At 47.4% G+C, this 26662-nt stretch overlaps 1 protein-coding gene across 1 annotated transcript in view; it reads left to right on the top strand.

The window, feature by feature from the left end:
• LOC134927210 (serum paraoxonase/arylesterase 2-like) overlaps window positions 1–26662 on the top strand; it is a 106215-nt gene that overhangs the window by 4727 nt on the left and 74826 nt on the right. Inside the window, exon 2 of the mRNA XM_063921369.1 lies at window positions 20911–20981. Coding sequence (XP_063777439.1) covers window positions 20911–20981 — 71 coding nt within the window. The remainder of the gene's footprint in view (window positions 1–20910; window positions 20982–26662) is intronic.

Here is a 26662-nt window from a genome sequence, read left to right on the forward strand (position 1 = left end):
TCCCAATAACCCACTGTTTACTACGAAAATTGTGTGCAAGTTGCATTTATGGCCCACACATCGCACATCCTGAGGCCATGCCTGTAGTGGGACCACGCACCCTTTCTGGAAGCGCGTGCCTTTGGCGCGCACAAATGTACCTCTCACTCATACTCAACCCTTTCCACTATCAGAATGCCTCCTATCATTTTTTCTGAATCCGCCCCTGTATGTGTGTCAGTGTTACTATCAATAGTTACTGTATGCCATTTATAAATTAGTCTAGTTTATAGAGAGCCCTGTCTGAATAATATGTAACCAGCAGTTAAGCATTCTTATTGCATTCCAGTCAGTGGCGGTACTAGGAGTGGGTCATGTAATGTGTATAAGGGGCTCTACCGTGGAATAATGTGTAAAAGGTGGTGCTCTACTGTAGCTTAATAAGGGGTACCACTGTGGTGTAACATGTATAAGGGGCTCTACTGTGTTGTGTAATGTGACTAACAGACACTACTGTGTGGTGTAATGTGAATTGGTACTATTCTGTGGCCACGCCCCCTTCCTCATGAAACTACGCCTCCATATATTTCACAGAGGGGTGCCAAAATAAATATTTGCTTACCAAAAAAATTAGGCTTGGGCCGGCCCTGCCTACACTGCAGTTTGAGAACTGCTTGCATAGAATGCTGTATAGTGACTGTCCTATTGTACTAATTGTCACTGGGCCTGATTCAGGTTTGTAAGCAAAGCAAAAAAGCACACAACTGGACAGAACCATGCACTGCAGCTGGGGCAGATGTAATATGTGTAGAGAGATTTAGATTTGGGTGTGTTATATTATTTCTGTGCAGTAACTACTGGCTGCTTTTGCATGTAGCCCACAAAAGTTATTTTTACACTGCAATTTATATGTCAGTTTGAGCACACCCCACCTAAATCTAAATCTCTCTGCACATGTTACATCTGCCCGCCCTGCAGTGCAGCATGGTTTTGCCCAGTTGTGTACTTTTTTGCTTTGCTTACAAACCTGAATTTGGCCCACTGAGCCTTGCAGCTGCACCAGGGGGTCATTCCGACCCGATCGCAGGCTGTGCTTCTTCGCAGCCGTGTGATCGGGTCGAAACTGCGCATGCACGGCGGCCGCATTACGCAGGCACGTCGTTGCCCAGCGACAGCAGTCGCCGGGCAGCGACACCTCCAACTAAGAAAGTGGTTGCAGCGGCGACCGCACGAAGATTGACAGGAGGAAGGCAGATCCGGGCGTCAACTAACCATTTTCGGGGCGTGGAGATCCGAACGCAGGCGTGTTGAGGCGTTTGGAGGGCGGATGTCTGACGTCAATTCCAGGACCTGCAACGCTGAAGTGATCACACAGGGTGAGTAACTCTTACCCTAGTCTACTTCTGCACAAAACTTTTTTTGCATAGCAGGGCTGCACAAGCATTCGCAGCCTTGCTATGCAATAATCCACTCCCCCATAGGTGGCGTCTAGTTGATCGCACGGGCTGCAAAAAGTTGCAGCGTGCGATCAACTTGGAATGACTCCCCATGAGTATAGAGTTTCCTGGAAGCTTGGTATGCAACAACCTCTAGATGGTGATAATGACACATTAATGGAGCGATACAATTAGGCTGGGTACACACTGCAGCGATCGCCAATCATTCTGACTTTGCTGATGATTTCCCTTGAGCTCAGAACGAGCCAAATTGAGCATACACACACTGCAAGCTTGCTAACGACCATACGGTATATTGCGTTGTTTGGTCGCATGCGATTTATCGTTGCTCCTGTACACACTAGAACAACCGTCGTTAGGATCCCCTTGAAAGGAGTGGCATGGAGGTGACGTCAAATCGGTCTTTTGTTTGTTGTCCAGATCACCGTAGACACTCCACGATATGCACCAAATTGCTAGCGATATTGCTAGGTGTGATGTGCAGCACATCAAACCCGACGACTGTGGAAGCGTGCTTATTAGGTGAGATGCAATAGCGTGGGAAGGCGGGCGATCTCGGATGGTTTTTTAAAGCAGCAGTCATTTATAAAGCATAGTTTTGCCAGGAATCCCACACCTCCGGCAATTGTTTCGCCCGGCATCCCGCACCTCCGGCAATCTCAGACGCTATTACTTCTCACCTATTGAGCGCACACACTGAGCGATGTAGGTGTTTTGTCGTAACGGAATGACAAATCAGCCCGACATCGCTCCAGTGCGCGCCCGGCTTTAAGGCCTAACTTTTTCATACTGGAAACCATCTGTGAGATTACTGATGCCATCTGAGAGGAAGCAGGAAGGGGGGGGGGGGGGGGGGGGGGGTCGGGGGTTACTAAATTGTGTGTGATGCCTGGAATGTGTCGCTCAGCTCTGTGTCTAGGCTTGGCTGCTGCTGCTGCTGCTTGTTCCCCTCTCAGAGATGACAATATAAACGCTTGGTGACTACTCTCTGTGGGGGTCATTCCGAGTTGATCGCTCGCTGACGTTTTTCACAGCATAGTGAACAGGCTAAAAACCGGCTGTTCTGCGCATGCGTATGGGCCGCAGGGCACACGCGCCAAGTAATTTCGCACAAAACTAAGCAATTTTACACAGGGGCGAGCGACGCTTTTCAGTCGCTCTGCTGATCGGTGTGTGATTGACAGGAAGTGGGTGTTTCTGGGCGGAAACTGACCGTTTTCAGGGAGTGTGCTAAAAAACGCAGGCTTGTCAGGCTAAAACGCGGGAGTGGCTGGGGAAACGGGGGAGTGGCTGGCCGAACGCAGGGCGTGTTTGTGACGTCAAAGCAGGAACTAAGGTGATTGCAATCTAGGAGTAGGTCTGGAGCTACTCAGAAACTGCAGGAAAAGATTTTCGAGCAATTCTGCTAATCTTTCGTTTGCTATTCTGCTAAGCTAAGATACACTCCCAGAGGGCGGTGGCCTAGCGTGTGCAATGCTGCTAAAAGCAGCTAGAGAGCGAACAACTCGGAATGAGGGCCTGTAAGCGCCTGTACTCTGTGGCTGTGCAAATGTGCAATGAAACTGGTGCTTAGAGGGAATAGGAGTGCAGCCAGCATTGTTTTATGCTATTATTGCACTCTCACGCCTGCTTAATGCCACAATAACAGGGCAGAAAGGTCACCAGATGCTGACCGTTGTATCATTTTCGTCTACTCCCTCCTTAAGTCTTAAATTCCTCTCGCTCCTCGTTTGGTCTGGCTCTGTGCATCATTCCTCTCAATATTTTCTACTGGTGAATTGGGACATGTGGATGTGTGGTGGTGCACTCACAACAAGGGGGTATGGGCATGCATTCTTGGCTGTGACCAGTGCTCCTGATACATTGGACCACCCCCCTGACGCTTTCCCTTCCCTCACAACACTGCGCACTCCGTGACAGGTGTGCACCACCCATTCACCGCCGCTCTCCTATGTACTGTACCTTTACCTCCCCTACTGCCTGGCTGATTGAGTCAAAGCCACCCTGGTCAGAAGGCAAGACAGAACCCTCAAGAAGGACTATCCGGCCTAACCTGGGACAATTGGGAGGTATGAAATAGCTATGTATTGGACAAGTGAAACTTCACCTTCTCATAAATAATATAAGATACAGACCAGACCCCTAACCTCAGGCCTGTGCGCCACCCATTCACCTCTGCTCTCCTATGTACTGTACCTTTACCTCCCCTACTGCCTGGCTGATCCAGTCAAACAAAGCAACCGTGATCGGAAAGGCAAGACAGAACCTACACTGGGAACAACTGGGAGGTATTTAATAGTTATGTATTGGACCAGGAAAATTCACCTTCTGATAAATAATGTAAGATTCAGACCTGACCCCTAACCTCAGGCCTGTATGCCAGACACAGTTGTATGAACACATGAGGGGCTGACCCAGAGTTGCACACAATCTGTGGCCGGATTCCATCCCTCTGTATTCTGAGGTCACTTAGCCCCTCTCCAACCTCTTGTTACAGTAGCTTCTATCACTATCAGTGCACAATTGCCCCAGCCCTATGATTTGGAAGACATCTGGCTAAAATCAACTGGCTCAGAGGGGCAGATGTATTAACCTGGAGAGGGCATAAGGGAGTGATAAAGCTAAATATTTATCTTATATAAAACCCTTTATGAGGTCTAAGAACACTGTACGTTATTCACGTATGGAGTACCGTAAGGGTACGCTCGTTGCGTAGCAATCGCTTAGCCGTAGTCGAGACGCTCAAGCGTCACGTTCGCTCACGGCCAAGAGATCACAGGCAGGCACGCTATAGGCTGCCGTCTGTCGTAATGATTCGCTATAGCGTAGCGGACGCTCGGGACCACGAGGAGATCACCAGCGGCGCTGACGCTCACAATGTTAAACCTTTATATCTAAACCATAAACAGTATATTATGCAGTAAAACCTTAGTGTAGAAATAGGGTGTAGATGCAACCTAGTGTAACCTTATTAACTCAAATGCTGTTCGAGCGTCACCGACGCTCTGAGAATACTAAACACTATAAGAAATACACAGATACCTGGGCTTAGGGTCCAACGCCTAATATATATATATTATGAATGATATACTTGCAAAAGAATTAACACAATACAAGTCATACACTACAATATAACATAGACTACCTAACCAGATAACTACACAGGAAATACAATACAATACAATTACGTTTTAAGGGAAAATAAGAGAGAAAGAGGAGAAGAGAGAGAAATAGAGAGAAATGGCTCACAATAACAGTAAGAACAATATGGTTGCGGAGAAACACTTACGCACAAGGGGAACGATCGCATGCGCCTCTGGACATCCAGCTCCCGATTTTCAGCAATGATAACCGTTGAAGAGTGAGCTGGATGTGATCGGCTTGTCTATTTATGCCCCACACACAATACAATTCAATGGTCCCTACAATCTCATTGTTCATTGGACACAGGAATTCGGCTTCGCATTATAACAAAAGGTCATAGGTTGATTCATACAGGTGGGCTGTGACGATTTCCAACAGCTCAGGTGGGTGGGATACTGGGTTTCCCGCCGCATGGCTAAGTAAGAGCAAATAATAGTAAATGGACATAAACTTCTTATGTCCATAACTATTCGCACGAGCGATTAATCCGCTCCAAACCAACACCGGAATATTGCTAATTAAATACTCTTCCGATGGGTACTAAACACCACTGTATGACTCCTGTTAGACCCTTCGTACAATACAAAGAGGGATCCCTCTGTCCAGGAACATGCTATATTAACTAAACTTTCAGAATCTATCAAAGGGACCATGATCTACAAAATACATTATATAGTTAAAATATGTAACGATTGAGTCGCACGCTACGATCACATAAACTCTACCGTAAATACGCATACCGTGCGCCTGCGGGTGCCCGCGACTGTGAGTATGCGCACGCACGGGAGAGCGTACGCATGCGCAGCGCGGACGTGTATGAGGTGCAAATATGGCAGTGTGTATAGAGATATTTTTCTGACTTTGACAGGAGTGATAACCAGTGATGAGTGCATGGTGATAAAGGCAGCAGCCAATCAGATGCAATATGTAAATTAACAGTTAGGATCTGATTGGCTGCTGCCTTTATCACCTTGCACATATCACTGGTTTATCACTTCCTTATGCCTTCTTCAGGTTAATACATCTGCCCCTAGCTAGTGTGCACAATACTAAATAGACCGCTATCCCATCTCCGTGGCCGTGATACGCCCGCTCATGAATGCCCGTTGCCACCCAGTTATACCCGCACAGCTGCAAGGGAAGATGTGGCTGTGAGTCATATGACTCTGAATTGCCCATAGTTGCTAAAAGTTAAGCTTTGGTGCATGTGCAGTAAAAATCGTGAGATCCATCTGCAGACTTGTGTGCAATTCAGCAAAGTTTGCCCAGGTGCAATACCTGCAGCCAAGCAAACCATGTTGAATTAGGAGGTGCAACTTTTTTTTTTTGCATTAAGGGCATGTACTGTATACTAGAGATGAGCGCCTGAAATTTTTCGGGTTTTGTGTTTTGGTTTTGGGTTCGGTTCCGCGGCCGTGTTTTGGGTTCGACCGCGTTTTGGCAAAACCTCACCGAATTTTTTTTGTCGGATTCGGGTGTGTTTTGGATTCGGGTGTTTTTTTCAAAAAACCCTAAAAAACAGCTTAAATCATAGAATTTGGGGGTCATTTTGATCCCATATTATTATTAACCTCAAAAACCATAATTTCCACTCATTTTCAGTCTATTCTGAATACCTCACACCTCACAATATTATTTTTAGTCCTAAAATTTGCACCAAGGTCGCTGGATGACTAAGCTAAGCGACACTAGTGGCCGACACAAACACCTGGCCCATCTAGGAGTGGCACTGCAGTGTCACGCAGGATGTCCCTTCCAAAAACCCTCCCCAATCAGCACATGACGCAAAGGAAAAAAGAGGCGCAATGAGGTAGCTGACTGTGTGAGTAAGATTAGCGACCCTAGTGGCCGACACAAACACCGGGCCCATTTAGGAGTGGCACTGCAGTGTCACGCAGGATGTCCCTTCCAAAAAACCCTCCCCAATCAGCACATGACGCAAAGAAAAAAAGAGGCGCAATGAGGTAGCTGACTGTGTGAGTAAGATTAGCGACCCTAGTGGCCGACACAAACACCGGGCCCATTTAGAAGTGGCACTGCAGTGTCACGCAGGATGTCCCTTCCAAAAAACCCTCCCCAATCAGCACATGACGCAAAGAAAAAAAGAGGCGCAATGAGGTAGCTGACTGTGTGAGTAAGATTAGCGACCCTAGTGGCCGACACAAACACCGGGCCCATTTAGGAGTGGCACTGCAGTGTCACGCAGGATGTCCCTTCCAAAAAACCCTCCCCAATCAGCACATGACGCAAAGAAAAAAAGAGGCGCAATGAGGTAGCTGACTGTGTGAGTAAGATTAGCGACCCTAGTGGCCGACACAAACACCGGGCCCATTTAGGAGTGGCACTGCAGTGTCACGCAGGATGTCCCTTCCAAAAAACCCTCCCCAATCAGCACATGACGCAAAGAAAAAAAGAGGCGCAATGAGGTAGCTGACTGTGTGAGTAAGATTAGCGACCCTAGTGGCCGACACAAACACCGGGCCCATTTAGGAGTGGCACTGCAGTGTCACGCAGGATGTCCCTTCCAAAAAACCCTCCCCAATCAGCACATGACGCAAAGAAAAAAAGAGGCGCAATGAGGTAGCTGACTGTGTGAGTAAGATTAGCGACCCTAGTGGCCGACACAAACACCGGGCCCATTTAGGAGTGGCACTGCAGTGTCACGCAGGATGTCCCTTCCAAAAAACCCTCCCCAATCAGCACATGACGCAAAGAAAAAAAGAGGCGCAATGAGGTAGCTGACTGTGTGAGTAAGATTAGCGACCCTAGTGGCCGACACAAACACCGGGCCCATTTAGGAGTGGCACTGCAGTGTCACGCAGGATGTCCCTTCCAAAAACCCCCCCCCAATCAGCACATGACGCAAAGAAAAAAAGAGGCGCAATGAGGTAGCTGACTGTGTGAGTAAGATTAGCGACCCTAGTGGCCGACACAAACACCGGGCCCATTTAGGAGTGGCACTGCAGTGTCACGCAGGATGTCCCTTCCAAAAAACCCTCCCCAATCAGCACATGACGCAAAGAAAAAAAGAGGCGCAATGAGGTAGCTGACTGTGTGAGTAAGATTAGCGACCCTAGTGGCCGACACAAACACCGGGCCCATTTAGGAGTGACACTGCAGTGTCACGCAGGATGTCCCTTCCAAAAAACCCTCCCCAATCAGCACATGACGCAAAGAAAAAAAGAGGCGCAATGAGGTAGCTGACTGTGTGAGTAAGATTAGCGACCCTAGTGGCCGACACAAACACCGGGCCCATTTAGGAGTGGCACTGCAGTGTCACGCAGGATGTCCCTTCCAAAAAACCCTCCCCAATCAGCACATGACGCAAAGAAAAAAAGAGGCGCAATGAGGTAGCTGACTGTGTGAGTAAGATTAGCGACCCTAGTGGCCGACACAAACACCGGGCCCATTTAGGAGTGGCACTGCAGTGTCACGCAGGATGTCCCTTCCAAAAAACCCTCCCCAATCAGCACATGACGCAAAGAAAAAAAGAGGCGCAATGAGGTAGCTGACTGTGTGAGTAAGATTAGCGACCCTAGTGGCCGACACAAACACCGGGCCCATTTAGGAGTGGCACTGCAGTGTCACGCAGGATGTCCCTTCCAAAAAACCCTCCCCAATCAGCACATGACGCAAAGAAAAAAAGAGGCGCAATGAGGTAGCTGACTGTGTGAGTAAGATAAGCGACCCTAGTGGCCGACACAAACACCTGGCCCATCTAGGAGTGGCACTGCAGTGTCACGCAGAATGGCCCTTCCAAAAAACACTCCCCAAACAGCACATGACGCAAAGAAGAAAAAAAGAGGCGCAATGAGGTAGATGTGTGAGTAAGATAAGCGACCCTAGTGGCCGACACAAACACCTGGCCCATCTAGGAGTGGCACTGCAGTGTCACGCAGGATGGCCCTTCCAAAAAACACTCCCCAAACAGCACATGATGCAAAGAAGAAAAAAAGAGGCGCAATGAGGTAGCTGTGTGAGTAAGATAAGCGACCCTAGTGGCCGACACAAACACCTGGCCCATCTAGGAGTGGCACTGCAGTGTCACGCAGGATGGCCCTTCCAAAAAACACTCCCCAAACAGCACATGACGCAAAGAAGAAAAAAAGAGGCGCAATGAGGTAGCTGTGTGAGTAAGATAAGCGACCCTAGTGGCCGACACAAACACCTGGCCCATCTAGGAGTGGCACTGCAGTGTCACGCAGGATGGCCCTTCCAAAAAACACTCCCCAAACAGCACATGACGCAAAGAAGAAAAAAAGAGGCGCAATGAGGTAGCTGTGTAAGTAAGATAAGCGACCCTAGTGGCCGACACAAACACCTGGCCCATCTAGGAGTGTCACTGCAGTGTCACGCAGGATGGCCCTTCCAAAAAACACTCCCCAAACAGCACATGACACAAAGAAAAATGAAAGAAAAAAGAGGTGCAAGATGGAATTGTCCTTGGGCCCTCCCACCCACCCTTATGTTGTATAAACAGGACATGCACACTTTAACCAACCCATCATTTCAGTGACAGGGTCTGCCACACGACTGTGACTGAAATGACGGGTTGGTTTGGACCCCCACCGAAAAAGAAGCAATTAATCTCTCCTTGCACAAACTGGCTCTACAGAGGCAAGATGTCCACCTCATCATCACCCTCCGATATATCACCGTGTACATCCCCCTCCTCACAGATTATCAATTCGTCCCCACTGGAATCCACCATCTCAGCTCCCTGTGTACTTTGTGGAGGCAATTGCTGCTGGTCAATGTCTCCGCGGAGGAATTGATTATAATTCATTTTAATGAACATCATCTTCTCCACATTTTCTGGATGTAACCTCGTACGCCGATTGCTGACAAGGTGAGCGGCGGCACTAAACACTCTTTCGGAGTACACACTTGTGGGAGGGCAACTTAGGTAGAATAAAGCCAGTTTGTGCAATGGCCTCCAAATTGCCTCTTTTTCCTGCCAGTATAAGTATGGACTGTGTGACGTGCCTACTTGGATGCGGTCACTCATATAATCCTCCACCATTCTTTCAATGGTGAGAGAATCATATGCAGTGACAGTAGACGACATGTCCGTAATCGTTGTCAGGTCCTTCAGTCCGGACCAGATGTCAGCATCAGCAGTCGCTCCAGACTGCCCTGCATCACCGCCAGCGGGTGGGCTCGGAATTCTGAGCCTTTTCCTCGCACCCCCAGTTGCGGGAGAATGTGAAGGAGGAGATGTTGACAGGTCGCGTTCCGCTTGACTTGACAATTTTCTCACCAGCAGGTCTTTCAACCCCAGCAGACTTGTGTCTGCCGGAAAGAGAGATCCAAGGTAGGCTTTAAATCTAGGATCGAGCACGGTGGCCAAAATGTAGTGCTCTGATTTCAACAGATTGACCACCCGTGAATCCTTGTTAAGCGAATTAAGGGCTCCATCCACAAGTCCCACATGCCTAGCGGAATCGCTCCGTGTTAGCTCCTCCTTCAATGTCTCCAGCTTCTTCTGCAAAAGCCTGATGAGGGGAATGACCTGACTCAGGCTGGCAGTGTCTGAACTGACTTCACGTGTGGCAAGTTCAAAGGGCATCAGAACCTTGCACAACGTTGAAATCATTCTCCACTGCGCTTGAGACAGGTGCATTCCACCTCCTATATCGTGCTCAATTGTATAGGCTTGAATGGCCTTTTGCTGCTCCTCCAACCTCTGAAGCATATAGAGGGTTGAATTCCACCTCGTTACCACTTCTTGCTTCAGATGATGGCAGGGCAGGTTCAGTAGTTTTTGGTGGTGCTCCAGTCTTCTGTACGTGGTGCCTGTACGCCGAAAGTGTCCCGCAATTTTTCTGGCCACCGACAGCATCTCTTGCACGCCCCTGTCGTTTTTTAAATAATTCTGCACCACCAAATTCAAGGTATGTGCAAAACATGGGACGTGCTGGAATTTGCCCATATTTAATGCACACACAATATTGCTGGCGTTGTCCGATGCCACAAATCCACAGGAGAGTCCAATTGGGGTAAGCCATTCCGCGATGATCTTCCTCAGTTGCCGTAAGAGGTTTTCAGCTGTGTGCGTATTCTGGAAACCGGTGATACAAAGCGTAGCCTGCCTAGGAAAGAGTTGACGTTTGCGAGATGCTGCTACTGGTGCCGCCGCTGCTGTTCTTGCGGCGGGAGTCCATACATCTACCCAGTGGGCTGTCACAGTCATATAGTCCTGACCCTGCCCTGCTCCACTTGTCCACATGTCCGTGGTTAAGTGGACATTGGGTACAACTGCATTTTTTAGGACACTGGTGAGTCTTTTTCTGACGTCCGTGTACATTCTCGGTATCGCCTGCCTAGAGAAGTGGAACCTAGATGGTATTTGGTAACGGGGGCACACTGCCTCAATAAATTGTCTAGTTCCCTGTGAACTAACGGCGGATACCGGACGCACGTCTAACACCAACATAGTTGTCAAGGCCTCAGTTATCCGCTTTGCAGCAGGATGACTGCTGTGATATTTCATCTTCCTCGCAAAGGACTGTTGAACAGTCAATTGCTTACTGGAAGTAGTACAAGTGGGCTTACGACTTCCCCTCTGGGATGACCATCGACTCCCAGCAGCAACAACAGCAGCGCCAGCAGCAGTAGGCGTTACACGCAAGGATGCATCGGAAGAATCCCAGGCAGGAGAGGACTCGTCAGAATTGCCAGTGACATTGCCTGCAGGACTATTGGCATTCCTGGGGAAGGAGGAAATTGACACTGAGGGAGTTGGTGGGGTGGTTTGCGTGAGCTTGGTTACAAGAGGAAGGGATTTACTGGTCAGTGGACTGCTTCCGCTGTCACCCAAAGTTTTTGAACTTGTCACTGACTTATTATGAATGCGCTGCAGGTGACGTATAAGGGAGGATGTTCCGAGGTGGTTAACGTCCTTACCCCTACTTATTACAGCTTGACAAAGGGAACACACGGCTTGACACCTGTTGTCCGCATTTCTGTTGAAATAGTTCCACACCGAAGAGCTGATTTTTTTGGTATTTTCACCAGGCATGTCAACGGCCATATTCCTCCCACGGACAACAGGTGTCTCCCCGGGTGCCTGACTTAAACAAACCACCTCACCATCAGAATCCTCCTGGTCAATTTCCTCCCCAGCGCCAGCAACACCCATATCCTCCTCATCCTGGTGTACTTCAACACTGACATCTTCAATCTGACTATCAGGAACTGGACTGCGGGTGCTCCTTCCAGCACTTGCAGGGGGCGTGCAAATGGTGGAAGGCGCATGCTCTTCACGTCCAGTGTTGGGAAGGTCAGGCATCGCAACCGACACAATTGGACTCTCCTTGTGGATTTGGGATTTCGAAGAACGCACAGTTCTTTGCGGTGCTACTGCTTTTGCCAGCTTGAGTCTTTTCATTTTTCTAGCGAGAGGCTGAGTGCCTCCATCCTCATGTGAAGCTGAACCACTAGCCATGAACATAGGCCAGGGCCTCAGCCGTTCCTTGCCACTCCGTGTGGTAAATGGCATATTGGCAAGTTTACGCTTCTCCTCCGACAATTTTATTTTAGGTTTTGGAGTCCTTTTTTTACTGATATTTGGTGTTTTGGATTTGACATGCTCTGTACTATGACATTGGGCATCGGCCTTGGCAGACGACGTTGCTGGCATTTCATCGTCTCGGCCATGACTAGTGGCAGCAGCTTCAGCACGAGGTGGAAGTGGATCTTGATCTTTCCCTAATTTTGGAACCTCAACATTTTTGTTCTCCATATTTTAATAGGCACAACTAAAAGGCACCTCAGGTAAACAATGGAGATGGATGGATACTAGTATACAATTATGGACGGACTGCCGAGTGCCGACACAGAGGTAGCTACAGCCGTGAACTACCGTACTGTGTCTGCTGCTAATATAGACTGGTTGATAAAGAGATGTCGTAGTATGTATGTATGAAGAAGAAAGAAAAAAAAACCACGGTTAGGTGGTATACAATTATGGACGGACTGCCGAGTGCCGACACAGAGGTAGCCACAGCCGTGAACTACCGTACTGTACTGTGTCTGCTGCTAATATAGACTGGTTGATAAAGAGATGTCGTAGTATGTATGTATGAAGAAGAAAGAAAAAAAAACCACGGTTAGGTGGTATACAATTATGGACGGACTGCCGAGTGCCGACACAGAGGTAGCCACAGCCGTGAACTACCGTACTGTACTGTGTCTGCTGCTAATATAGACTGGTTGATAAAGAGATGTAGTAGTATGTATGTATAAAGAAGAAAGAAAAAAAAACCACGGGTAGGTGGTATACAATTATGGACGGACTGCCGAGTGCCGACACAGAGGTAGCCACAGCCGTGAACTACCGTACTGTACTGTGTCTGCTGCTAATATAGACTGGTTGATAAAGAGATGTCGTAGTATGTATGTATAAAGAAGAAAGAAAAAAAAACCACGGTTAGGTGGTATACAATTATGGACGGACTGCCTAGTGCCGACACAGAGGTAGCCACAGCCGTGAACTACCGTACTGTACTGTGTCTGCTGCTAATATAGACTGGTTGATAAAGAGATGTCGTAGTATGTATGTATGAAGAAGAAAGAAAAAAAAAACCACGGTTAGGTGGTATACAATTATGGACGGACTGCCGAGTGCCGACACAGAGGTAGCCACAGCCGTGAACTACCGTACTGTACTGTGTCTGCTGCTAATATAGACTGGTTGATAAAGAGATGTCGTAGTATGTATGTATAAAGAAGAAAGAAAAAAAAACCACGGTTAGGTGGTATACAATTATGGACGGACTGCCGAGTGCCGACACAGAGGTAGCCACAGCCGTGAACTAAAGTACTGTACTGTGTCTGCTGCTAATATAGACTGGTTGATAAAGAGATGTAGTAGTATGTATGTATAAAGAAGAAAGAAAAAAAAACCACGGGTAGGTGGTATACAATTATGGATGGACTGCCGCGTGCCGACACAGAGGTAGCTACAGCCGTGAACTACCGTACTGTGTCTGCTGCGACTGGATGATAAATAATGATATAAAAAATATATATATATCACTACTGCAGCCGGACAGGTATATATATTATATAATGACGGACCTGCTGGACACTGTCTGTCAGCAGAATGAGTTTTTTATAGAATAAAAAAAAAAACACCACACAAGTGAAGTCACACGACGAGTGTTTAACTTTTTCAGGCAATCACAATATAGTATACTACTAACTATACTGGTGGTCAGTGTGGTCAGGTCACTGGTCAGTCACACTGGCAGTGGCACTCCTGCAGCAAAAGTGTGCACTGTTTAATTTTAATATAATATGTACTCCTGGCTCCTGCTATAACCTATAACTGGCACTGCAGTGCTCCCCAGTCTCCCCCACAATTATAAGCTGTGTGAGCTGAGCACAGTCAGATATATAATATATACATAGATGATGCAGCACACTGGGCTGAGCAGTGCACACAGATATGGTATGTGACTGTCTTGTACTCCTGGCTCCTGCTATAACCTATAACTGGCACTGCAGTGCTCCCCAGTCTCCCCCACAATTATAAGCTGTGTGAGCTGAGCACAGTCAGATATATAATATATACATAGATGATGCAGGCATGCAGCACACTGGGCTGAGCAGTGCACACAGATATGGTATGTGACTGAGTCACTGTGTGTACCGTTTTTTTCAGGCAGAGAACGGATATATTAAATAAAACAACTGCACTGCTGGTGGTCACTGTGGTCAGTCACTAAACTCTGCACTCTCTTCTACAGTATCAGCCTCAGGTCAATCTCTCTCTCTCTCTCCTAATCTAAATGGAGAGGACGCCAGCCACGTCCTCTCCCTATCAATCTCAATGCACGTGTGAAAATGGCGGCGACGCGCGGCTCCTTATATAGAATCCGAGTCTCGCGAGAATCCGACAGCGTCATGATGACGTTCGGGCGCGCTCGGGTTAACCGAGCAAGGCGGGAAGATCCGAGTCGCTCGGACCCGTGAAAAAAAACACGAAGTTCGTGCGGGTTCGGATTCAGAGAAACCGAACCCGCTCATCTCTACTGTATACAAATACCAGCTTTCTGTGGTTTAACGCTGCATTTTAGGTTACACCCCTATAACAACTCTAAATTAGGCTCTGGGAAATATGATTCCCTCTCTCTCTCCCTGCAGCACATAATGTAAATTAGCCTCTAGATCTATTGTTGTACGAAATAGCGAAGTAAATAAACTAATCTCAGCGGGCAATAGAATTGTGTGAATTGGGCCCTCCCATTACATTTCTCAACTAATTCCCAAAAATGCCAATTTGGCTCCTGATCCTGTTTTATCGCATGGTTGGTTCCACACTTAGAAAGTCTGCCAAGCTGAGCGCACATGACCAAGGAGCTGTGAAACCTTTGAACTTAAATCGTTGCTGTAATCCCCATATAAAATCATATGAAGTACAGTGTCAACAAAGTACAAGAAGTGCCATGTGCTCACTGCGTTCTCCAAAGAATGAGGTATAAAGGAAAGATACTTTGGTGGAAATTCATAAATGACTTAAATTGGAGGAGGTGACTAATCTAGACATGGCTACCCCATACTTTAATACTCTTCCTGTCTGTCCAGGAGAGTCTTCCATTTTCAGGACGTCCCCTAGACCACCGGGGGGATGTTGGGGGTAGAGGGTTTGGGGACGGGGGGGATCCACTCGCATACCACCTGCTTTCTAGTGAAATGGGCAGGATGGAAGCATAATGCTGAAATTCCCGGATCCGTGAGTAGTGGCCAGGGCCAATGTTTTCATTCTATGTGAATTGTATAATTTTGGCTCCACTTGCTCTACATAGACCCTCGATTTGCCTTTCTTCTACTCACCTGTCCAACGTAGTATGAAATGACTTTGCCTTGTGGACCAGTTAGTAAACATCGATACTAAAATGAATTAGTTCAGCTCCCACAAATGCAATTTTTGCACAAATGTCCAATTTTTTCATATGCACAAAATGTGAAAAAGGTGACGCTTATGGAAGGGACAATATTTTTCAGGTTCTGATGCCCTGTCTCTGACGATAATTGTGACTTGTCCCTTGCTTTCTGGTCCTTCTTATATCAGCAGCTGCCTAGCATGGTGAACCTGGGGACTGTGGCCTGTTGGTGTCTCACCATGAAGTGCATCACCACCTTGCTGGGGTTCCTAGTGAAGACTGGACACTCATACTTTGTGTCTCAGGTGAGCCAGCGCCATCCGCTAGCTGCACAGTTGATGTATCCAGTACAGTCTGTGAATAGTCCCATAGCCCTTGATAGCAGTACTTCTCTGAGACAGAGTTAAATGTGCACCCATTTGCAGAGCCTATCTTGCATGAATTTGCACTGCAGATGCTCCAAAAGTGGTGACATGTATGTACGGACAACGCAGAGTCGTATGCGTATCAATCGCATCTACGGAGCCGGAAAGGAGTTATAATGCAGGCAAAGATTACACAATAGCAGGCTATGTGGAGCGGAATGTAAAAAATAATGGGGGAACTGTACCCAGCCTTCTAAAGATAGGAGAACTGAGCTGATAGAGTTACAAAAAAGCCATATGGGTTCTGCATGTGCCTGGCCGCAGTTGGGCTGGCCCTCTGGTATACAGGGGAAATCCCTGGTGCGTTCCACCACCTGCAGTGGTACAAGTAGAAATATTTTCTTAGTGGTACTGAGTGCCGAAAATGGGCGTGACATGTGTTGTGAGGGGGTGTGGTCAAATGCTGCTAGTGGAAGTGGCTACATGACACTAGCGGCATGGCCACACGACAGCCCCCCCCCCCCCCCTTTTTTTTATCTGGAGGCAAGGCTAAAAATATATAGTAATGCCTTCAGTATAATAGAAATATATAGTAATGCCCCCAATTTAATAACAATATATAGTAATGCCTCCATTATAACAGGAAAATACACCCACTGTCACACTCCCAGTAACCGTGACAAAGTGGGAGGAGCCGTCATGCTGCCAAGAACCATGGTCTTGTTGCTTTGTGGCACATTATAATTGTGGTAATGGCAAAGTGTGTGGCAGGTGGTACTGCGTACCCACAGCCAAATTCTTAAGGGTACTCCGTACCCGAGCGTACCCGCATTCTTGCACCGCTGACCGCCTGAGGTCCCACCCTCTCCTCTATGGGTCATGTTTCAGACCTGCACTCAAATTATAAATTGTTACTCTACTAGCGGGTCAGTAACTTGGTGGAGCAGGATCATGGATGGAAGCTTGGTTTGTTTCTATAGAAACTACACCAAGATTAGCCCTCCTGCCAAACAGTCCTGACACACCCATGTCCCCTTCTTTATAAATAGGCCCAGTTCTTTGCATTCCCTCTCTAATGGATCTCTTGAGTCTGGCCACACCCCTAAAGCTAGCGCCACTACCGCTGCATTTCCTGGTTGGACCTTCATGCCACAGTCCGACACAGTGCCTGGCTGTCATCATATACTTCAGGTTTTCATCAGTTGAGAGTTGAGACCCACATCAAAGCAAACCCTGACACTACCTTTTTGGTATAGAGATTGCAAGCGCTAGACTGTCCAGCCAAAGATGGGCGTCTTGCTGCTATGAGGTATCAATGGCACCATGACAACATGATTAGGGAGAATTGTGTCTGATCCAGTATTTGCCACTTACTTGTGTTGCAAAATAGGCTGATTCTGAGGTTCCAAAATGCAGTACACAAGGCACCTTGAGGGTTCCGTATATCCATCCTTGGCCACAGGTGACTTAATTAGTACCTGAGTCAATTTATATAGATATTCTTCCTAATGGACAGGGGTTTATCAGCTCAGTAAGTACACAGTATACAGTATATATCTTGGTACGTTCGCATCACAAAGAATGATGGCATCCGTTCATATGGTCGACCATGTTATGGTCAACAGTCATTAGGTCGACCACTATTGGTCGACATTGACATGGTCGACATGGACACATGGTCGACACGTGAAAATGGTCGACACGTGAAAGGTCGACACATGAAAAGGTCGACATGAGTTTTTTTAACTTTTTTTTCTTTTGGGGAACTTTTCCATACTTTACGATCCACATGGACTACGATTGGAACGGTAAAGTGTGCTGAGCGAAGCGGTAGCGGAGCGAAGGCACCATGCGAGGGGACGCGGTGCACTAATTGGGATTCCCAGTCACTTTACGCAAAAAACGACACCAAAAAAAGTTAAAAAACTCATGTCGACCTTTTCATGTGTCGACCTTTCATGTGTCGACCATTTTCATGTATCGACCATGTGTCCATGTCGACCATGTCAATGTCGACCAATAGTGGTCGACCTAATGACTGTCGACCATAACATGGTCGACCATTCATACCGGAACCAAGAATGATACCATCATCTCAGAGAATAAGTGATTCTTTTCTACTTGCATGTGAAATTGCAGCCACACCTTGACTCATGCGCAATGCAAACGCAGTACAGTTCCATGAAACATTGGCTTTGTTTCCATCTCTGAATCAGGCCCTGTATGTACTTTGGGGGTCATTCCGAGTTGATCGCTAGCTGCCGTTGTTCGCTGCGTAGCGATCAGTGAAAAAAACGGCTAATCTGCGCATGCACCGCAGTGCGCACGCGCGTTGCACGGGTACGAAGTCCATTGTGGTTTTGCACAGGTTCTAGCGACGATTCCAATCGCACAGCCGAACGCAAGGAGATTGACAGAAAGAGGGCGTTTCTGGGTGTCAACTGACCGTTTTCTGGGACTGTTTGGAAAAACGCAGGCGTGGCCGGGCATTTGCTGGGCTGGTATCTGACGTCATTACCGTGTCACTCGTCGCAGCAAACATCGCACAGGATAAGTAACTACAGGGCTGGTCTTGTTTTGCACAAAATGTGTTTGCAGCCGGACTGCTGCACATGCGTTCGCACTCCTGCAAAATGGAAATACACTCCCCCGTGGGCGGCGACTATGCATTTGCACGGCTGCTAAAAGTAACCAGCGAGCGATTAACTCGGAATGACCCTGCTTAGTCTCACTGTTCCTTTGTAGTGTCATGAAAATATATTTATTCATTCACTATGGGTCTGTCTATCACCATTCTGCCATTCAGGATAACACATTTGTTACCTTGGAGCTTTATATGCCTTATACCCTTTTTCCATCTACGATGCAGGTTGCAGCCGGGAGCCTGACACGGGTACTACCCGGCTGTGACCCGCATCGGCACCTTTCCCATCAGAAGTCACCATCCCGGCATATTGCCGAGTTGGTGACGCTGCTGGTGACGTGGCAAGGGCGGCGCTGGGAGATCACATGATCTCCCAGCGCCTCCCTTCCATACAGTGTAAACAGGAGCCGTGTCGCATTGACGCGGCTTCCGTTTACACTACACCTTACCCGGATCATTCCTGTGTTCTGAGGGAGCCATTTCCACTAGCAAACATCATGGGTAAATGGCTAATGCGCGCCCCCGTGCATTTACCCGTGTTTTTTGAGATAGTGGAAAAGGGGTATAACAGACCTATGTTCTTTTAATCCTTTCATTATTTCACCGGAAGATTGATTGTAATATTTTGTTTTGTACCTGGGCGCATAATTTGCTGCAGCATATGCTTTTTTATTCAAGCATCAATATGCAGGAATGATTATGGAATAATCTTTACTGTGATCAGTGCATTTAAACTTCATTAAATAAAATAATGTGGAGGATTAACAGGAATAAAATATAAGAGAGTACACAGGAGACGCCTGAGACAGAACAGTAATAACCTAGTACACAGGACCACAGACTTCAGTATAGTCACTCAAGTAAGAATCACTCTGCAGCCATTGCTATACTCTAACACAGAGCTGTATAACCAGTTTTCATTAGTAGCGCATAAAGTATTTCCCCCGGTTTGTGCTGATCATCTGTGTTGTATGTCTTTAATAGTCCATTTGTAGCTTATTGCCTTTCTGGTGGTTCGCTACTCACCACTGAAGTCGGACAGGAAGATATCTACAGTTCTACAGGTCCACTCCCTATATAAAGTATTTTTCATTCTCAGATTTCACAGCACATTAACGGTCCAGATAGTAAGAATATCAATTCCTAAGCTTTGGTGACTTCATTTATGTCTCAATGGGTCATTCAGATCTGATCGCTGCAGTGCGTTTTCACACAGCGGATGATCAGATCCGAACCACGCACGCGTATGCACCGCACTGCGCCGGCGCATTGCACGGCTGCAACGGGGTTCGCCGGTCAGTGACGGGAATGTGCGAAGGATCCATTCACAAGGGCGTTCGCAAGTAGATTGACAGGAAGAGGGCATTTGTGGGTGGCAACTGATGGTTTTCTGGGAGTGTCTGGAAAAATGCAGGCGGGATCAAGCGTTTTCAGGGAGTGTGTCGGACGGTTCCGGTATGAAAGATAGATAGTGTCTAGTTAGACAGTCAATAGATAGACACCATATGTTAGACATACATTAGGTCGACAGGGTCAAAAGGTCGACAGGGTCAAAAGGTTGACATGAAAAAGGTCAACAGGCCAAAAGGTTGACAGGGTCAAAAGGTCGACATGAAAATGGTCGACATGAAAAAGGTAGACACCATGTTTTTTGCATTTTTGTGGTTTGTGTGGATAGTTTTGTCATCTGGGACCCCTAATTGTAGAAAGGCATACCCTCGCGGGGCTCGCTTCGGGCACGGTGGCTCGCTGCGCTTGCCACAAGGTTTATAAAAAACTCTATGCCAACATGGATAGAGAAAGTATGAAATAGTCCAAAAACATGTTACATAAAAAAAATCTGTCTATCTTTTTTATGTCGAGCATTTTCATGTCGACCTTTTGACCCTGTCGACCTCATGTCAGTCTAACATATGGTGTCTATCTATTGACTGTCCATCTATCAAACGGATACCGTGTCGGACAGACTGATGTGATCGCAGCGGCTGAGTAAGTCCTGGGCTGCGCAGAGACTGCACAAAATCAGTTTGTGCAGCTCTGCTACACATGCGATTGCACACTTGCACAGCTAAAATACACTCACCCTGTAGGCGGCGACTATCTGATCACAGGGCTGCCTAGCGATCAGATCTGAATTACTCCCTCAGTCATTTTGATTTCACCACCTGTACTGAAGTATATATCGCTAAAAGATTTTATGTTAAAATGCCACAAGGACCGAGCTTGGAAAACCCCTGCCCAGTGCGCCCCAAAATGTACTTAATTTTTTGTTTAGTGTTTTTATATGAATTATCTTTTTTAGGGAGACGGGTATAGCACAATTGGCCATGCTGAGTGGTATAGTTACTGAGCAAGCTGCTGTGCTGTGTAACAGCTGGATTCCTTGTGTATGTGATATGTGCAAATTATTTTTTTTAATCTTATTTTTGCAGCCACCGATTCACCTACTTCAGAGAGGTAGAACCTGTAGACCTTCCTAACTGCCAGTACTTGAAAGGAGTAGGTATGTATCTGAGATTTCAAGTTAGGCTACAAAATGTATTATTTTACTAGAATAGTAAAAAAATAGGAAAAGGATATCACATAAGGATTACATTAACATTCTGCACTTACAGTAGCCATCCAAAGACGTTCGTGATATATTTCTGTTGGTGTTGCACTCATTTTGGGGGAAACAATTATTATTTTAATACACTGCTCAAAAAAATAAAGGGAACACTTAAACAACACAATATAACTCCAAGTCACACTTCTGTGAAATCAAAATGTCCACTTAGGAAGCAACACTGATTGACAATCAATTTCACATGCTGTTGTGCAAATGGAATAGACAACAGGTGGAAATTATAGGCAATTAGCAAGACAATAAAGGAGTTGTTCTGCAGGTGGTGCCCACAGACCACTTCTCAGCTCCTATGTTTTCTGGCTGATGTTTTGGTCACTTTTGAAAGCTGGCAATGTGAAAGCTGTGGCAAGAAGGTTTGCTGTGTCTGTCAGCGTAGTGTCCAGAGCATGGAGGCGCTACCAGGAGTACATCAGGAGATGTGGAGGAGGCCGTAGGAGGGCAACAACCCAGCAGCAGGACCGCTACCTCCGCCTTTGTGGAAGGAGGAACAGGAGGAGCACTGCCAGAGCCCTGCAAAATGACCTCCAGCAAGCCACAAATGTGCATGTGTCTACTCAAACGATCAGAAACAGACTCCATGAGGGTGGTATGAGGGGCCGACGTCCACAGGTGGGGGTTGTGCTTACAGCCCAACACCGTGCAGGACGTTTGGCATTTGCCAGAGAACACCAAGATTGGCAAATTCGCCACTGGCGCCCTGTGTTCTTCACAGATGAAAGCAGGTTCTCACTGAGCACATGTGACAGGCATGACAGAGTCTGGAGACGCCAAGGAGAAAGTTCTGCTGCCCGCAACATCCTCCAGCATGACCGGTTTGGCAGTGGGTCAGTAATGGTATGGGGTGGCATTTCTTTGGGGGGCCGCACAGCCCTCCATGTGCTCGCCAGAGGTAGCCTGACTGCCATTAGGTACCGAGATGAGATCCTCAGACCCCTTGTGAGACCATGCTGGTGCGGTTGGCCCTGGGTTCCTCCTAATGCAATACAATGCTAGACCTCATGTGGCTGGAGTGTGTCAGCAGTTCCTGCAAGACGAAGGCATTGATGCTATGGACTGGCCCGCCCGTTCCCCAGACCTGAATCCAATTGAGCACATCTGGGACATCATGTCTTGCTCCATCCACCAACGCCACTTTGAACCACAGACTGTCCAGGAGTTGTAGGGAGGTCATACAGGCACATGGAGGCCACACACACTACTGAGCCTCATTTTGGCTTGTTTTAAGGACATTACATCAAAGTTGGATCAGCATGTAGTGTATGTTTTGTTCATATGTTTGTAAATCCAGTCATCAGGACACAGAGACATGTGAGTTCACTGCTGTGCTTTTTATTCCATCCCCAACTCCAGGCACACTGCACACTGGACCACCCACTTCCCAGCATCCCCCTGGTCCTAGGGACCATCACTGAAGATTCAGGCTTACACATGTTAGTAAGGGAGTGTCTACAAATATTAAGCATTCTAATACACTAACATCACAGTGTATTTTTCCACTTTAATGTTGAGTGTGACTCCAAATCCAGACCTCCATGGGTTAATAAATTTGATTTCCATTGATAATTTTTGTATGATTTTGTTGTCCGCACATTCACCTTGTAAAGAACAAAGTATTTAATAAGAATATTTCATTTATTCAGATCTAGGATGTGTTATTTTAGTGTTCCCTTTATTTTTTTGAGCAGTGTATATAATATACCAGCCCCAGCGACGTGCAGTGAGGTAAATAGTTCAGGAGGCACTGGCTTGTACCAGAGCCAGATTTACACACAGTATATGTGGCCATTATACACAGGTACAGCAGTATGTACATGTGGCCATTATATACACAGGTGCAGCAGTATATAAATGTGGGCATTATACACAGGTGCAGCAGGATATACATGTGGGCATTATACACAGGTGCAGCAGGATATACATGTGGGCATTATACACAGGTGCAGCAGGATATACATGTGAGCATTATGCACAGGTGCAGCAGTATATACAGGTGGGCATTATACACAGGTGCAGCAGTATATACAGGTTAGCATTATGCACTGGTGCAGCAGTATATACACGTGGGCATTATACACAGGTGTAGCAATATATACATGTGAGCATTATACACAGGTGCAGCAGTATATACAAGTGGGCATTATACACAGGTGCAGCAGTATATACATGTGGGCATTATGCACAGGTGCAGCAGTATATACATGTGGGCATTATACACAGGTGCAGCAGTATATACAGGTGGGCTTTATGCACAGGTGCAGCAGTATATACATGTGGGCATTATACACCGGTGCAGCAGTATATACAGGTGGGCATTTTACACAGGTGCAGCAGTATATACATGTGGACATTATACACAGGGGTAGCAGTATATATATGGTGGCATTATACACAGGTGCAGCAGTATATACATGTGAGCATTATACACAGGTGCAGTAGTATATACATGTGGCTCTTTACACAGGTGCAACAGCATATACATGTGGGCATTTTACACAGGTGCAACAGTATATACATGTGGGCATTTTACACAGGTGCAGCAGTATATACATGTGGGCATTATACACAGGTGCAACAGTATATACATGTGGGCATTTTACACAGGTGCAGCAGTATATACATGTGGGCATTATACACAGGTGCAGCAGTATATACATGTGGGCCTTATACACAGGTGCAGCAGTATATACATGTGGGCATTATACACCGGTGCAGCAGGATATACATGTGGGCATTATACACCGGTGCAGCAGTATATACATGTGGGCATTATACACAGGTGTAGCAGTATATACATGTGGGCATTATACACAGGTGCACAGTGTATAAGCTCCTAGGCCCTGGTTCTTCTTAAAAGCCTGCAGTGTTTCCCCTGGGAGCCTCCCAGGGGAGGATGGATCCTCCTGGGGAGGAGGATGACGGAGAGTCCCAGGCTGCAAGGCCTGAGGGAGGCCCTGGGAATTCTGACATACCTATTGCAGTGGAAGCCTCAGTGCTGGAGGATTTGGACAGTACAGCGTTTCCAGTGATTGTGGGTCCGGTGATGAAACAGGATCCCCAACTGGAGACCCCCAAACCACAGGATGCCGGCTCTCTGAGTGAGGTAACTCAGGGAGGTGATAAGGTGAATGAACTTGCCTGTGGTGAGGCGGGGGTTAGTGCTGCAGGTGGAGATGCTGAGGTTTCTGATTGCAGCCTGGAGGATTCAACATCCTCTAGTGAGAAATACATGAATATGAGTCTAGAGGAATTAAGAATGGAGCAGAACCGTATATACTCTCGCATTACTTATAAAAAAAGAAGGCGTAACTGTAGCAGCAGATGGGAGAGAGTTGTCCTGAAAGATGAACTTTGGGAGCTGAATGACACTTTGGCTGCAGTTAAAAAGAGGATTAAAATGTTGCAGGATCAGGCTCTATTGCAAAAGGAAAAAGCACTGCTAGAGTCCATACCAGGACAAGATGGCGGATGTGATGGCGGCCCGGTCCCGGCGGGTTCTGTGGCAGCATCTGGGCTCATAGTTCCAGTGGAAGACATGGAAGTGGGCAGCCAGACTGCGGAAGAAGTGGTGGATATCGTGGGCCATGATGGAGGTGAAACCTCTGGGATTGCGTCTGGTGCTGTGGATATCGAGGGGAACCCTGCGATGACGTCATCCTGTGCTTTCCATGAGGGGGAGGCGTCTCTCCCAGAGAGAGTGCTGGGTGGTGGCAGTGCAGGGGGCATGGTGGCTGCTGGGGTAACGGCGGGTGCTGGAGCTCTGGTGGCTGCTACTGCTTCCTGTGGACTTGCTCCCAATGCACTTGTCTCTGAAGCTGCGAATATGGGGACGGCGCGGGCCGTGGTAGATGCTGAGGCTGGCTCTCCCTGTAAGCCAGCAGCGACTGGCTCTGGCTTAGTTGCTGTGGTGGCTGAGGGGGGCGGGGCCAAAGACGCATCATGTGTGACATCACGAGAGACATCATTAACTGCATCAATGGGAATTCCGAAGTATGAAGCCATATTAAAAACTGGGCAAAGATTGGCCCAAGGACTGCCGGCAGTTGATAAAAGCAGCTTAACCCCTGAGGAGACTACTCTAGTAGAAACAGTTTACGGAGATATGGATATGCCTGTGAGGGCTTTAGCGGCCGTAAGCTTGATCCAGGCAAACCAAACTAGGATGGCTGGTGGGGCTGGTAGTGCGGGTATAGAGGTCAGTAAGAAGGTAAATGTTCAAGCACCCAAGGGTCTCCCTGTAATCTCTCCTGTGGTTAGACCAGGATCTGGTTCATATGCCAAAACTTTGGAGGGTTCTGGTTGGGCTAGTACTGGTCCTCAGCTTGGGGTAAGTGGGGGTCAGCCTTGGGGTAAGTGGGGGTTTTAGGGCCGCAGACCTTTTTGCGTGCATCCATCCGGTGAGAACTCCCGACTTTGATCTGAGCTTCCTCTCCCTGAATGGCTTGCAAGCTTTTGGCTCCCAATGGGAGAAGAACAAGACCAAGGAGCCGTACTGCCATTTTAAAACCAACACCATCACCAGGCAGGATAGGGTAAAGATTACTGTTCTGGTGCGCAATGAGTCACTACCGTCTGCGGATATCGTATATTGGTTGTCCAGGTCCTGCACAGTGTTGTCCCCACTTGAGAAATTTGATTACACTAAGGGGGTCTGGGGTGGTGCCTATTCGACCTTTGTGAGGTTGCACCAGGTAGGGGCTGAGACTAAGCACATACCATCTGCTGCTTATATTGGCCGTGACCGGCTTCAGTGCTTCTATCCTGGGCAGCCCAGAACTTGTCACAAGTGTGGTGACTTTCGCCACCTGAGTAATGATTGTACGGTTGTTAAATGTGCTTTGTGTGGCCAGATGGGGCACGGGTCCCGTGAGTGTAATAAGGTGAGGTGCAATCTCTGCGGAGCGGATGGCCATCCCTATAGTCGGTGCCCTAAAGCATTGCATAATCATGATGCAGGGGTGGTTGAGGAGGCACTAGAAATCAGGCCCGGTCATGAGGATAACATGGTGGTTGCTTTACAGCATCAGGATATGTTGAGGAAACTAGAAGCTGGTGGGGTAGGGAAAGTCCAGGTCGAAAGGGGGGAAGCATCTTTTCAGGCGGTGAGTAAAGGCAAGAGGAAGAAGCTGAAAAAGAAGGGTGTGGACGTTGTATGCTCTAATAGGTTTGACGTTTTGTCCTCTGCTGATGATGAGGATGAGGGGGAGGTAGTCATGGTTGGGGGAAAAGAGCTAGTGTTTGTTCCGAATACTTCTAAAAGTAAAAAGCCAAAACAGGCCTCTAATCTGTCTGTTGATGGCGTGGCAGTTACGGTCAAAGCTAAACAGGAAAAGGGGGGATGTGGTAAAGTTCAGAGCAAAACCAAGCACTTAGATAGTTCTCAGGGGGATCTAGAGTGGGATCCTACAGGGACAGAGTTAAGCCAGGCCTTGGTACCGTTATTGAATAAGGTTGAGGTAGTGCAGAGTTCAGAGGGGAAGGCCCCTCAATCTCCGGGAGAGGTGATGGTGGTGGAGGAGACTCCTAGCCTTGAGGCGGGGAGCCTTACCTATTCTCCTTTC

Source organism: Pseudophryne corroboree, chromosome 5 (assembly GCF_028390025.1).
Source record: "Pseudophryne corroboree isolate aPseCor3 chromosome 5, aPseCor3.hap2, whole genome shotgun sequence".
In the NCBI taxonomy this organism is placed as follows: domain Eukaryota; kingdom Metazoa; phylum Chordata; class Amphibia; order Anura; family Myobatrachidae; genus Pseudophryne; species Pseudophryne corroboree.